Source organism: Etheostoma cragini, chromosome 3 (genome assembly GCF_013103735.1).
Source record: "Etheostoma cragini isolate CJK2018 chromosome 3, CSU_Ecrag_1.0, whole genome shotgun sequence".
NCBI lineage: Eukaryota > Metazoa > Chordata > Actinopteri > Perciformes > Percidae > Etheostoma > Etheostoma cragini.
Window position 1 is genome coordinate 8,486,398 of NC_048409.1, and position 15,000 is coordinate 8,501,397.

General features: G+C 40.7%; 1 protein-coding gene and 1 long non-coding RNA gene across 16 annotated transcripts in view; one reads left to right on the forward strand and one right to left on the reverse strand.

The window, feature by feature from the left end:
- Positions 1-115, forward strand: part of LOC117941680 — a 15,888-nt gene extending 15,773 nt beyond the window's left edge. Inside the window, exon 3 of the long non-coding RNA XR_004655948.1 lies at positions 106-115. This is a non-coding gene — a long non-coding RNA (uncharacterized LOC117941680). The remainder of the gene's footprint in view (positions 1-105) is intronic.
- myo18ab (myosin XVIIIAb) overlaps positions 1-15,000 on the reverse strand; it is a 143,257-nt gene that overhangs the window by 86,351 nt on the left and 41,906 nt on the right. For 12 of the 15 annotated variants that reach the window (XM_034866668.1, XM_034866663.1, XM_034866661.1 and 9 more), the window contains 10 exons: positions 13,001-13,107; positions 12,366-12,542; positions 10,598-10,808; positions 10,232-10,374; positions 9,873-9,973; positions 8,335-8,398; positions 7,408-7,552; positions 4,127-4,138; positions 1,114-1,284; positions 168-258 (listed from right to left, as the gene is read on the reverse strand). In XM_034866668.1, the coding sequence (XP_034722559.1) occupies positions 168-258; positions 1,114-1,284; positions 4,127-4,138; positions 7,408-7,552; positions 8,335-8,398; positions 9,873-9,973; positions 10,232-10,374; positions 10,598-10,808; positions 12,366-12,542; positions 13,001-13,107 (1,222 nt within the window). The remainder of the gene's footprint in view (positions 1-167; positions 259-1,113; positions 1,285-4,126; positions 4,139-7,407; positions 7,553-8,334; positions 8,399-9,872; positions 9,974-10,231; positions 10,375-10,597; positions 10,809-12,365; positions 12,543-13,000; positions 13,108-15,000) is intronic. The other 3 variants (XM_034866664.1, XM_034866658.1, XM_034866654.1) reach the window with 1 other exon arrangement.

Sequence of the window (15,000 nt, forward strand, 5' to 3'; positions counted from 1 at the left end):
TGGAAAAAGGCTGCAATGAAACAAAGAGTGAAAAATTTAAAGGGGTCTGAATACTTTCCGTACCCACTGTATATGGCAATGAAATCATGAATGTTTTTGAAGAAGAAATCCCAATAGGATCAAAACAATAAGGAAATATATTTGGGGGAAATTTTGCTTGGTCTTACCTGTTAATTAGGGAGATGACGAGAGTGAAGAGCTCCGAGTAGAGTCCGGATGCCATGGCCTCCAAACACTCCAGAGCTGTGACCTTAGAGCCTGAGAGACAACAGATCAGAGTCAGGATGAACAACATCAAATCAAGTCACTTCTAATCATCCCCCAGTCTACACCTGATATTGCTCAGGGCCAGTACATGTGTGTTTAAACATTTTTTACTTTTTCTAACTAAAAATATCAAATCAAACTTCATTTATTTTGGGTCCAGACCATAATGTGTTTAGTACAGAGAATTGCCCATTATCAAAAGCTGGCATCAAAAGTTTGGTCACATTATTAATAGTGTTTTTTTTTTTTAACTTTTGTTTTGTAACAAAACTTTATCAGATTAAATCCTAATCGTAGACTAGACCTTTTCAGAACAAGAGCTTCCCATATCCTTCATCACGGGTGCAGAAATATTATCTCAGTTAAATTGCACTTCTCTAAAGTGTTCATCATAACAGGGGTAGGGCAACCCCAACTTACTACAGATTTTCAGCGAAAAGCCAAAATGTCAGTGTGCACATAGTCCGTCATTGCCAGACCTTCCTCCACAGCCCTGCACAGGAGGGTCTGGATAGTCCACACAGCACATTCCGGATGGAAGAAAAACATGCTCTTTTTCTGTTTCTCTGCATACTTTACACTCACCACTGTCACCATCATTGTGCAGTGCTAAAAAGGTACAGAGCCGCTGCAAATTTGCCTCAAGAAGAAACTTGTTTTGGTGGAACATGTGCACATAGCGAGGCGAGCTTCCTGTGCGATGAGAATTTTACTCAAAAATAAAGATAAATATAATTTGATTGTTGGTTCTAGCTCGGAGGGACCTCATAAATGAAACGTGGTCAATGTAGGCTATTTTGCACATGATCTTACAATGTAGATCCCAGACTCAGTTTAGGTTTTTACCTGAACTGTCGCCTTGGCCGGTCTCGTCTGGCCCCCCTCTGAAGGAGGTGGAGTGCTGCAGTCCTTTGGCCTGGTGCTTAAAGATGGAGGAGGACAGCTCCTCCAAGGTACAGCCCAGCAGGTAGGCCGCCTTCTGGGCCCACTCATGACGGGCAAATTGCCTACGTCCCGCTAAAAAAAGTAAAAAATTTTAAATACAAAAAGATATGCAACATGGACCTAAGGAAGAAAGATAATAAAGATGAAAGCTATAGAAAGATAGAGAGGCTGGACGATGAATAGGGAAAAAAGTAAGGGTGGGGGAAGAAATTAAAAAATGTTACGCTTCTTGATTTTTTGTATGACAATTCTTTTCCACAGAATAGGTTTTTTACCCATAAATGTCCTAAATATGTTCTGTTTATACACTACTGCTAACGGTCACAAAAGCAAAAGCCGAAAATGCAGAAAATCCATTGTAGTACTTCTTTACAAATTAAATAGATGTCAGACTGAATGTCTGACATGTGATATGCATTTTCCTTAGAAAAGGTTTTTCAGAAAATGTCTCATGATATATTGTCTAGAGAGGTGTATTATTCAACTTTTGTTGTTGTTAAAAAAATTGCAATACTCAGTACTATCGAGTAGCAATACATCTAGAATCGCAATAAATGAAAATCATAACACCAATTGGCAGCCTTGTATCGGAAATAAAACTATTCGGGAAATAAAACATAACATCCCAGCACTAGTAAAAAGGATGCTTAAATTGAAATCAGAAAGCTTTGGCTTTTTTCTGTGTTAGCTAACAGGAACTGAAAACCCACTGGAAAAGTACAAATCAGCATCAACCATAGTCTTAGCCTTTAACCCAGATAGGCATTTCTCACAGCATGTGTGTATGTCCAGAAGAGATGTTTTCTGTCTGTTGCTGACAGGAGTGGAAGGTATTTTGTCAGGACTGTGGGAGTTTAGTGAAAACTGACAGTTAATGTGTTGAGATTCCATCCATAGAAAATGTAGTTCTTTTTCTAACTGTGAGCGTACTGTACATCGTGATGCCATCACATAGCATCCATGTATAGAGGAGTGTACTACAAATGACCGACTGACAGACTTTGATGCTTACCCCGCCGTGGAAAATGATTCCTAAAGGGAGAGGACCATTTTCTTTTTTTTTTATTTGTCCGTGCTTTTTTAAACTACAGCCAATTAAGCCATGCTGCACATTAATGTTGATGCACCCATGAGAAAGTGGCAGAAAACGGGAAGAACATTTAAACCCCACCACTGACCATCCTGCCCGATCCCCTTTCATCTCTTTCAAATCCCAGTTTGTGACTTTTTACATTCTGGAGGTGTAGATTTTGAAATACACAGGAGAGGGTTTACCAAACAAAGTCCCCATCCTGTCAATTTCTATATTGACTATGTCTGAGATTCTACCTCAAGAAGCAATTGGAAATGTTGTATGTTACAACTGTTATGTAATGAGAGTCAAATTTAAGTTACTAGTCATGAGGATGACTATTCAGCTTGTAAAAACAGCTGTTTAATGTTTTCTGTGGCTCTTTTTGGTTAAGCCTGAGAAGATGACTGAGTAACATTAGTAGAATATCTGGGCTTGGGGACAGTTTTGACAAAATACAGCACCCGTCAAATGTTTGGACACACGTTTTCATTCACTTGAATAAGAAAGTGTGTCCAAACTTTTGACTGGTACCAGATCAACTGGCATTATGAAAAGTGTAGGATCTCATTTTTGGAGGTTAACCCACATTAGATATATAGATATGGGCATGTACTGTTGTTTTTTTGACCATCTTTGTTTTGTTTTTGTTTTTTTACATTGTTTCTTGCATTTTCCCCAACTTATGGAAGTGCAATACTAAACCGTGAGGGGGAAATCAGCCCCTTGATAAATGATCACAACCATCAAAAGCCATTACATGTTACTGTAGGCATTTAAGCAAATTAAATAAAAGCTGTCAAACAGTTAAATTGGGTGTTTTCTGACATACACTATCAGTCAAAGGTTTGGGGTCACTTACACATTTCCATTCCACTTCATTATAGACAGAATACCTGCGGATCTGAGTGGGGGGGCTGGGAATGCAATATCCACATTGCCCATTATCAGCAGTCATTCATCCAATGTTCCAAAGGCACATTCTGTTTACGAATCTGATATCATAAAAGAAAAAGAATAAAACGAAAAAGAAAACATTTGACAACTCTCTCCTGGTTAAAAAAAAACAATGCAACTGATCTCAGCTGGTATTCTATTAATAATAAAGTGCAATGTAAATTTCTAAGGGACCCCAAACTTTTGACCAGTAGTCTATGTGGTGGAAAACACATTGATTACAAGTCTAACAACTCAGATTTAGGTTTTTGCTGATTCCTGTTGATCATTCCCTATCAGTCTATATTAGGAGTGCTTCTCCATTTGGTCTGGATGAGATTCAAAGCCCATGTTTTGAAATGGCACAAGGCAACATGACAGCCTGCACAGCCAGCCAATCAAAGCAGTGAGACACACAGCTAGCAAATCAACAGGAGCACCTGCCAAGCACAAACCTCATGGGGATACACGAGGGAAACTGGGAAATACAAGTTCTGTAATAGAAAGTCAAAGCACTAACTAGAGAAGTGGAAATGAATAAGCTTTACTTTGCTTTTGAGAATGTGTTGACTCGGGGGTTGAATGTGGGCAACGTTGGGAGGCATCAGACATTGTCGTTTAAAGGGACAGCAAAGTTCTGATCCCCGTGATTTTCATCTCACGGAGGAGAAAAAGGCTGAGACAGGGAGTACGGAGAGTCGTCATGAAGCAAACACGAAAACACAAGATAGAAAGGAGATGAAGAGAGGAGGGGAGGGAGGAGCTGAAACAATAAAAATGCTAATGTCTTAAGGCCTGGAAGGAATGATAAAGGCATTAAAACAAAATACAAACAAGAGAGCCTCTGAAATGTTTTTTTTTTTTAAGTGAAAACTATCAACAACTCATCTGTTGTTTTTCCATTACCTTCATCTCCGTCTGCGTTTGATAGGTCACAGCATGCAAACATGCAAGCAGAGAGAGGCGGGTTAGAGATAACACAGGTCACAGCTTCATCAATTCACAGACAGAGGAAACATTACATGAGCATTAAACAACACTGAAAACACCATCATGCTTTGGAAGAGGTTAGGCATGTTACTGTTGGGTTAAGCCCCTGGTTTATATCAGTTGATGGTAGGGCTGCACCATATGAGGAAAATGTGCGTTACAGATATTACTTGTGATAAATAAACAGCTTCAGTGCGTAACTTTTTGATATAAATGAACGTTGGTTACATTCAAGCCATTGCCAAAAGAGTAACTATAAAGCTAATTAAGGCTCACAGCTCCACACAACTCTCCCTGTATGTCTCAGTATGTCTAGGTTCAGAGACTGGTGTTGTCCGGAGACTTTCAAGCACAGAAACTCAAGTGAAGATAATGACCTCTTCTGAAGAGGCGTCATGTTTTCTTACTCATCTGTGTCCTCCTTGGCTACTTATATCAAGGCTTATATCATGTGGACGCACCAATAGTTTAGTTGTCATTACTTAGAATTCTTAATGGGGGCGACAGTAACTACAAAGTATAGCTTTAAAGTGTACTCATTTTTGCTACTTTCAGCATATGCTAAAAAATGACAAATTGCTTGTTGAAATTCAAGCTACTTTCTTGTCCTAAGACTGTTTTCATGTTGACAGCTTTACACAAACTACACATCTAAGCTCAGATGAGGTGTTGATTATTCCAGTTGGAGAGATAGAAAACCTGAGCCAATATCATTCAACAAAACCATGCATGTTTGTCCCCCTCTTTCCTGCTTCCTTGCACCTTGTTTAATAGTTTGCTCTTAGAGTTCCCTGCAGTGTATAATAGCAGGGGTGTGCAGCCTTGACTTCACACCATAAAAAAAAATGAATACACTTTTATTACATAAAACATTAGCCTTTAGGAGGAAAGACCAAATGCACTCCTCCATACAGCAAAAAACAATGAATTTAGTGGGGGTATAGTTTAGGCCATCACCTACTAATTAAAGAACCTGTGTTATGAGATGCATCAGGATATGGGTGGTCTACCAAACTTTTGGCTTGGTTCTGGTTTTCTTGGTTTGGTCTTGGCCTGATACTTTAAAAGCCTGGCACTTTAAAAGCCCTTTCCTGTTTCAGTATGAGAATGTCCACGCACAAAGCCAGATCCATTTACAAAGGCTTTGCCCAGTTTGGTGTGGAACAGCTTGACCGGCCTACACAGAACCGTGACCTCAACACCTCTGGGATACACTGAAAACACTGAAATACTAAAACATCACTAATGTTCTTGTGGCTGAAAGTGCACAAATCCCTGCAGCCAGGCTTCAACATTTACTGGAAATGCCAGTAACCAGGAAATACTTCTCAGAAATCCCTGACAAAACCTGAATAATACAACCAAAACTATGCGCTTGGTTACATCCCACTAGAGTGACAACATGAGTATTTGTAATTTAGTGACCAGAACCTTCCACTGAACAAAATTAAAATTCAGTGTGAGGTTAACGGCATCTGATTGAAAAACACGTAGTCCTGCTTGTTATTGCAGTGGGCATGCTGCCAGCTGAGTGTGTGTTCATCCACATGCCAAGCCTGACACCTAGTGGCAGTTGGAAGAAAGTCAACTCAAGTCTGTTTTTTTGCTGAAATGAGAAGGATTTACATTTCATTTTTTGCAGTTTCTGGTTTTAAGCAGGGCCATGTTTTCATTAATGTTGAAGTAATGATCTGAGGGGAATGAATATATGGTTGGCGGGACAGGGAAGCAATTTGCTTCAAATAATATTGTATTTTATATTTTGCAATTTTGCAAATTCTGTCCATTTATCTGTTATCACAGAAACTATTGGGCTCTACAACTATGCTGCCATCTGTCTGTGACTCTTGGCCCTCGTCGAAAAAAAGACACTTGCCACCAGGCTTAACAACTTTTGAGGGGGAAACCCTGAGGTTATATCTTTTAGAGAAATACAAAGGAGATGACTTGCATTTCCTTAGTCTATATAAAATATTAGTTCATCTAACAGACTTCACATTCAACACTCAAGTGAAAAACCTTAGTCTTTGGTGTCAGTTTTGTAAAAGGAATGAACAAAGTGTTTAGGAGATTGTGTCATTACTCGGATTCAACATTACAAAATGAGAACACACACTTTGTATTCTCATGTACGGAGGATGAGCTGACCAGGTTCTCTGAAGGATTCTGGGTAGCTTTGTCCCCATCTATGTGGGATTTTCTTCTGGTTTGTTCTCTCACTCTCTAAAGCCCAGTTAAGACCAAAGATTGTCTACAAGTCGAAAACGTTTTAGATGGTTGCAAGGAAAAGTTGCAGTTGGTGTCGTCGCGATTCAGCCGGGCGAGTCTCCAGAGGCTGGTTTTAGAATGTAAGCGATGTGACCTGTTTCAACGGCCAATAGAAAAGTCAGCTGTTTAAAGAGCCAATAGAGAAGTCAGCTGGTCGAGTCAGCCTCAAACTGTTAGCTGGCTAAAATGGCAGAGTTTTAGACGGAGGATCAACGAGCAGCCTCGAGCACCGTCTGTGTTGGGGCGAGGTAGAGAGTGACTGAAGAGAGCGAGCAGCGTTTTAATAAAATAGTGATTCAGAGGAAGAAAACGTGTTCATCGTTTTCTCTCTATTAGAAATGCAGCTTTAGCAAGTATCTCACCATCACTATCTTCATTCATATTTTAAGACGCTAAAATGATATCCAGCTACAAAAAAAGCCTGTAATTTCCTGCGACCGGCACATTGCAAGTAGTTTCAACTCGTCTCATGACAAATCTTTGTTCTGAACTGGACTTGAAGGCCTCTAAACGTCAGCAGACAGTACATATTACAGGGGTGCTGTGGAGCACCTGAATCCACCGCAGGATTCTGAGTTCTATGTTCTCATCATGTCGAGATTGAAGGGCTAGTTGTGGATGATTTACTCCACCTGTGCAGTATTGGTTTGATAATTAAACCCACTTGTGTGTGGAGTATTGTTTGTAATTGTCTTTGCACACGCTGAGGAAGGGCGCTGTCTGAATCGTCCATTTTGTGGCAATAAACTATCAAATTGGGAGTGCTGTCTTAGTATCTTTATTTATGATTATCCACTTTTAGAATCCAGCACCCAGCATTCAAAGCTTTATATGTTCTCATCATGTAAGGACCAGCAAGCATAATCTTCCAGAGACGTGATGTACGGGAGATGGGATGTATGTGCAATCAGTCAGTAGAGAGTTCCTACCTTTAGTGGCTCCTGCGGCCCCCAAGTGGTACACGGCCCCCAGGATGAGCCAGAGGGCCTTCTGCTCCTCCCCGGAGATGCCCAGCACCTTCATGGCTGCCTGCAGCTTGGTGAACTGCTGCGAGGCGCGCTGCTTGTCTTCAGGCTGGAGAGGACATGATCACATCAAACTTTAGAGATCCCTGACAGGAAGTGGAACTGTTGCAGCAGCAACCTACTTCCACTCATTTAGTTCATCCATAATTACAATAGAGCAGAGATCTTCAACAGGGGTCCGGAGCCCCTAGTGGGTCCCCAGTATTATTGAAGGGAATTATAATTAAATGGATTATGGTTTATTTAAAAAAAAAAGAAAAAAAGAAAACGGTACAGAAAAATACTTTTGCATTTCTACAGTTTAACATCAGACAGGTGCGTCGGAGGGGGATTGGTAGGTCAAAGGTTGCAAAGACACTCCCGCAGCCTGTCTAACTTGCTAAAAAACATTGTAATAGCATATTACTAGACCTTTATTTGACAAAATGAATGAAGGGTGCTCCTTTGTAACTTTTGAAAATATAACTACATGAATTAATTAAGATGAATCCAACGTATTATTAGCAAATGTAAATCAGCCTATTTGTGAAAAAACATTTATAATAGGCTTACTGCCCATTATAATAGGGAAATATAGTCACTACGTCTGGCCCAGTACAGTACCTTTGTTGGTAGAAATTGAAATAAGTTAAATTACAAAAAGGAACCTCATCCAAAATGTGCATATGTATTTGTGCGTTTTTTTAAACTATACTAAATATTAATATCAATATTGCCTTAAAACTCCTGTTTCACCGGGCTTCAATATAGGGCTCAAAAAAATACATAAAATGAAAGGAAACTGTAAACAAAAGAAAGAAAGGTGTCAATAAAAGCCTCTAGCGTGATTACCTTAGACTGTGGTAGGATCCCAAAAGCACTATTCTCAGCTAAGTGGTTAAAGTGCAGCTCGGTCCTGGAAGAGAGAAAGAGGAGAAGAGAGGGAGAGAGAGAGGTAGACAGGAAGAGAAGAAGAGAGGGAGAGAGAGAGAGGTAGACAGGAAGAGAAGAAGAGAGAGGGAAGATTGTGGGATGAGGGAGTGAAATGCTAACACCTCTGGATTGGGCTGACCATGTTTCAACAACACTGTCTTTTGATTTAGTTTATCCAACACTATCTGACTTTTGTGACGCAAAATAAAACAATTCAAAAGCCGAAATGACATTTTACTGCTCATTAAAGTAAACAGAGTTAACTGCTGTAATAACTGTTCATCAGGAACAAAGTTGCATGGCTAAAGCTGCCCAAAATCCTGAGAACCTGACATCTTGAGTGGTCCTGTACCAAAAAAGAAATGGACATCCAATAAAACAGTTTGCAGCGCTAATGTATGCATTCATTTTCATGGAAGAGGCAAAGAAACTGAAGAAACTTTGAATGACAAATCTTCTAGTGGGATTCACTGGCGACAGACAGTAAACTCTGCAGAGATATACGTAAATGAGTGAATTTACACCAAGTACTGTTTTAAATCTCACTCAGAGAACACTGCTATCTTACCTAGTTTTATTTTTTCCTCACACTCACGCATCAAATGACATCAAACATGTTTTAAATCATCTTAATGAGATCAACAGGCTAAAGAACAGGATCATCTCCTGACTCAACACCAACTGGCCTGGACTGACTACAACATAGGGCCAGGTATTGCCAATGATTTCCCGAATCAATTCGATTCCGATTTAAAAGGTCCTTATTCAGATACATTTTTGATTTCATATTAATCATGTTAGGGAAATCAGACAGAATTCTTACAAAATTTTACAAAACTACAATGAGAATTGAGCTACGATTTAATAGAGATTCATAGAGAACTTAATCATAATGAACCAAGGTAATGTCTACATTAAGAATTGAACCCCAAAAAACTTAACTGACTTTATAATAAACATAATTTTTGACATCATTTTTGGGGCATTTCCGCCTTCAGGGATAGGACAGTTATATGAAAGGGGGAGATGGGGGAAAATATCTAGGAAATCGTCACAGATTGGAGTTGAACCCTGGACCTTCAGCGTTGAGTACTAAACCTCTACATATGTGCGCCTGCTCTACCAACTGAGCTAACCTAGCCACACAATATCAACATAATGAAGGTATTGAAAGATCAATTTCACGATTTCATTAATCAAATCACTTAAACAAACTGATTAATTGGAGAATTGATTAACCCAGCCCTACTACAACAGACTCGATCCAACTTGGTCGGATGAGTTGTGATGCCCAAAGCCAAACAAAAATCATCTCAAATATTTCCCTGGAATTGGAGACAAATTAAAAATGAACTAAACCACAACTTCATTGAAAGAAACACCACCTTTGTAATCTTTGTAAAATGGATAAGACTTCATAGTATGGCAGTCATTCTGTTAAGTGGTAGAGGACTTACCTCAGGCTGCTGTCGGCTCCGGCCATCATGTAGTAGAAGACGTTGAAGGTGGACTCTGCCTCAGGCCGTTTGCTCACCCGCAGTTTCTCCAGCAGCATTGTCTAACACGGAGGAGACCCTCAGTACACTCACAGTTTCATTCCTTCATCTGTCGGTGTGTCTGTCCGCCTGTGTGTGTGTGTGTGTTTGTGAGTACACACACACACATACACCTGTGTTCGAGGCTGCCGTACAAGGTACCACCTGCTCATCAGATAAACACTCGCACACATTCACAGTCCAAAGGCGCAGCATCAGAGGCAACTCGGAGTTCAATGTGTGTGTGTGTGTGTGTGTGTGTGTGTGTGTGTGTGTGTTACCTGGATAGACGCGGAGGCCACCTGGCCAGCCTGGTCAAAGTCGAGGGACACTACATGGGAGAAGCGGCTGGCGTTGGTGTTCATAGAGGTGGAGCTGTTGCCGAAAGCCTCCAGGATGGTGTAGACCGCCTGCCACTTCTCAGCTGTGTCACCAAAACAAATCGGATGTCATCTTTTGTTTTGGAGGGATCAGCTATGTTTTTTATATTATATCCAAGGACAAGACATTTGAAGTTTGCAGATGTCACAACATCAGTTCCCACTGCAGCAATACCATAAATGTCAGAGACATGCCACAGCCTACTGTAGATCTAGCATTTCCTCTGTGTCTGTTCCTGTGTTTTTGTCATGATTCTGTCGGCTCACCGGAGAAGATTTTTCCCGTGCTGCCGGCGATGGAGACCAGGTACTGGACCAGGTGCTGGCAGTTGGTGGTCTTGCCGCTGCCGGACTTGCCCAGCAGCACAATGGACTGGTCCTGCCGGGTGGTGAGCAGGTTGCGATACGCCGACTGGGCCACCGAGTATATATGAGGTGCAGAGTCGTCGCGCCGACAGCCTTTGAACATGTGCATCACCTGATGGGGGAGAAAAAAAGACACACACACACACACACACACACACAGACACAAACACACACACACACACACACACACACACACACAGACACACACACACACAGAGCCACTTATTCAATATGTGGGGCAATTAGGGCTGAACAATTACGTGTTTTCAAATGTAAATTGAGATTTGAAAGAATGCGATTGGCTAATAAGACTGCAGTTAATCAAATGGGAAATAATTAGTTGAATGTTTGGTGTAACATTTGGTTTAAATATATTTAATCTTATTCCTCTTTTTATAATTTTTAGTACTGTCAGTTAAAGGCATTATTAACGGTGTTAACGCAAACCCATTTTGACGGTGTAAATATGAGTGAGATTAACATTCTTTTTGGCCTAGGAAACGTTGTAGTTTTTTCACATGCTGTTGCAACAACTAGTAACGTAGGAAAACTACCACACCAAATCTAACTAGACCAGAAACAAAACAACTGAAACACCGCACACACTTGTTTGGGCTTGCAAGCCGGCCAAAGAAATGGACGCCAATAAGATTCTGAATAGGTGGTTTACTTTTTAAAAGTTGCCAAATGGTTCCGTTGACAAGACCAAAGTGATCTGTGTGTTTTGTGTTTTTGTGAACTGAGCTATCATCACAGCACGTCTGGTCTGAAATACCATTTGATGGCCAAGCACACAGCTGGTGTTGATGTTGGTGCTGGTGTTATCTGTAACACAGTGAATATTTAACTTTAGCTATAGTTTAGCTAAAGACAAATAATCACAATATCTGGCAGAAAAATCCCAATCACATTTTTCCCCAAATTGTTCAGCCCTAGGGACAATCATCGCCCGACAGCTGGCCCACAAGCTTCATCAACATATGATTAAGACATTATCATATGGGTTTGATGCCGGGTAGAACTCACAATACACACAGTTCTTACACACAGTAGAATGCCTGGGAACTTTCTCAATAATAAGGAAGAGGTGAAGGTTTCGTACTTTTGTACGATGCATGTGTTGTTCACATGACATGGACACCCAGAGTTATTAGGTGAACATGTCTTGTAAAACCATTTACAAGACATATTTATGCTTACACAAAAAATAACTCCAGGTAGACAAATGAACGTTGATTTTTACTGCAGAGATATGTGACTTTGACAAACTTGTTTATTTCTGTTGTCATTTTCAGCAGTAACTGTAACGTTTACAGTTATAAAGTTAAACACGGAGGTCTGACCTGTCTGATGTTTATGATGTGCTTATTTTCTGTCCTGTGTTGGAACAGCCACTTGTCACCGCCGGTCAGACTGACTGCTAGTTTGGCTGGTGTCATTTTCTTTAGTCTGTGGCCCAACAGGTGAATTAGCTCTCCAAGCTAACATTTTACACGAAAGCATCAAACATGCATTTTAGATAAATGAGATGAGAGTATATCCAGTTGTTCCTCGTCCCCTTGGACTAAGCGCTGCTAAACTGGACAGGAGGTTTTTACCCGGAAGTTACTGGAAACAAACATTGTGATTGGGTCTCAGTCAACTGGCCCATCATCAGTCTTAAACTTACCTTCTCAGAGTACATGGAGGGTGTGCTTAGGGGGTTGATGATAACCATATTAAGTCCAGCGTAGGTGTGGATGAGGTTGCCTCCATATCGCTGCCTTAGGCAGTGCATCACACTGGATTCATTCAGATAGAGCAGTGAAGCCAGGTCCTCTGATCGGTTGGATGATGGAGGGTTGGCCTGCACACGGAGATGGAGTGAGAGAGAGAGTGAGAGTGAGAGTGAGAGTGAGAGTGAGAGTGAGAGTGAGAGTGAGAGTGAGAGAGAGAGAGAGAGAGAGAGAGAGAGAGAGAGATATGACCATGATCAACTAGTAGCAAAAAAACAGGTACCCGCATCTCTAGATAAGCCGCAAGCCAAGCCTTATCAAACGGTTTGAAAGAACAAAAACTGGGAATCAAGCAATTGGCCCTTTCCAAACAAGCACTGAACTAGTACATACAATTATATGTACAATTTCTTGCAGTTGCTAATACTGTAATACACTGTAAAATACAGTGATTTGATAGAAATGTTATAATGTACATTCTCACTTGACATGAGATCTGATTCTATGACGATGTCTATTGAAAATTTATAAAATGTTAAGCTATAGGTTTTGTTGAGCATAAACATGGTATGTGTGTATCAAATTATACCTTTTCGACGTCGTCCTCATCCACTTCCAGTATTGTCCCGTCATGCTCAAGTTGGATTTTAACCTTGCCCTCTGGCAGGGAGCCAGCCTCTGTCTTCAACACGGTGGCTGCCAAGAGAAAGGACAAGAAACACAGACAGCTGTTAGCCTGCTGGAAGTGCTCACACTCATCCCTTTATCTTAACTGGCTAACTAAAAGGCAAAAACAGAGAATGATAAGCTCCTAATTTTAGTGTTTTAAACTTTGAAGCCTGCAGACTACTATATGGATGGAAGCAAAGCTTCTCAGGCCACTTCAATCACAAGAGTCGATGCAAGCTTTTCCCTCTGCTGACTGAAAATATTATCTTCTTACTTTTTACCAATATCCCACGTGTCTGGCACTATGAAAACATTAAATGTGTGGATTGACAGATTAGAAAGGTTATATAGTCCTTTGTTATTTTGTTATGTATTTTTTGTTTTGTGGATGTGGACATAAAAATGATCCTGGTACAACGCACAGCAAAGCATACAACTAAAACCTTACAAATGATTAAAAGTCACAGCCAAAAGGGAGACAAGCAACAAACCTAAAGAATGACCAAACATCGACTACACATTTCAGCCTAAAGCTTTTCTAATCATTACAGGGAGAGCTTTTGGGCAATGCAGAGTAAGACTAATATCTTTCTCATGTCTGCGTGTTGAGTACAAAGCTGGAGTAAGGACATGGTTAGTCTAGCTTAGCATAAATACTGGAAACGGAGGGAGACAGCTAGCCTGGCTCAGTTTTACCTATTCTAAAACGATTTTAACAAACACAAGGTTTCCAAAGTGCTGCACAAAAAGATAATACAGAATAAATAGATAACACAATAAAAACACAATAAAAAGATGAAGTACCAAATCTAAAGATAAAAACAGTAAAATAAAAATAAAATAATTAGAAAAAGTAAAACCACTACAATGCACTGCCAGCATACGGTAAACATATGCAGGTATACACATAAGATCAACACTCTACCTGGTGTTAAAAGCCAAAGAAAAGAGGTGAGTTTTAAGAAGAGTTTTAAACTGAGACAGAGAGGAGGCCTGTCTAACGTGCAGAGGCAGCCAATTCCAAAGTTGTGGAACTTCAACGGCAAACGCTCGGTCCTCTTAAGTAGGGATCCACTATATCCCAGGACCTGAGGTGGGAACCCAACTCAGACACCATCATCAAAAAGGCCCAGCAGAGGATGTACTTCCTGTGCCAGCTCAGGAAGCTCAACCTGCCTAAGGAGCTGCTGATCCACTTCTACTCAGCCATCATCCAGTCTGTCCTCTGCAAGTCCATCACTGTCTGGTTTGGATCTGCCACCAAAAAAGGACCGGAGCAGACTACAACGGACAGTTAGGACTGCAGCAAAGATCATCAGTGCCAACCTGCCCTCCGTTCATGACTTATACTCCTCCAGAGTCAGGAAACGGGCAGGAACCATCACTACAGACCCATCTCACCCCGGAAAAAAACTGTTCCAGCTTCTCCCCTCTGGTAGGCGCTACAGAGCACTGTACGCCACAACCAACAGACTCAGGAACAGTTTCTACCCACAGGCCATCTCTCTGATGAACAGCTGACTTCTTACCGTCAGTGTCAGGTTCAATTCTGGTCCATAACCCAGTACCACTGTCTCCACAGCACCTGTTTACTGGTTCCACTTATTATTCCACTTATTTAGTATTTCGTATATATTTAGTATATTCTGTTTAGAGTATGTATATAATGTGTGTATATATTAGTGTGTATATTTCTTGTTTGGTTGTTTTGTATGTGTAAGCACAGTGTGAGCAACAATGCTCCAAAGAAAAATTCCTCGTATGTGTCCTCATACCTGGCGAATAAAGCTAATTCTGATTTACACATAGGAGAAATGTGAAGACAGATTTGTAGTTGTAGTGGCAGTTACGTGCTGGAAGTGTTTTTCAGCAAACAACAGACTGGTGCGGAAGCAACACACTGCACAGAAGTTCTGGGCA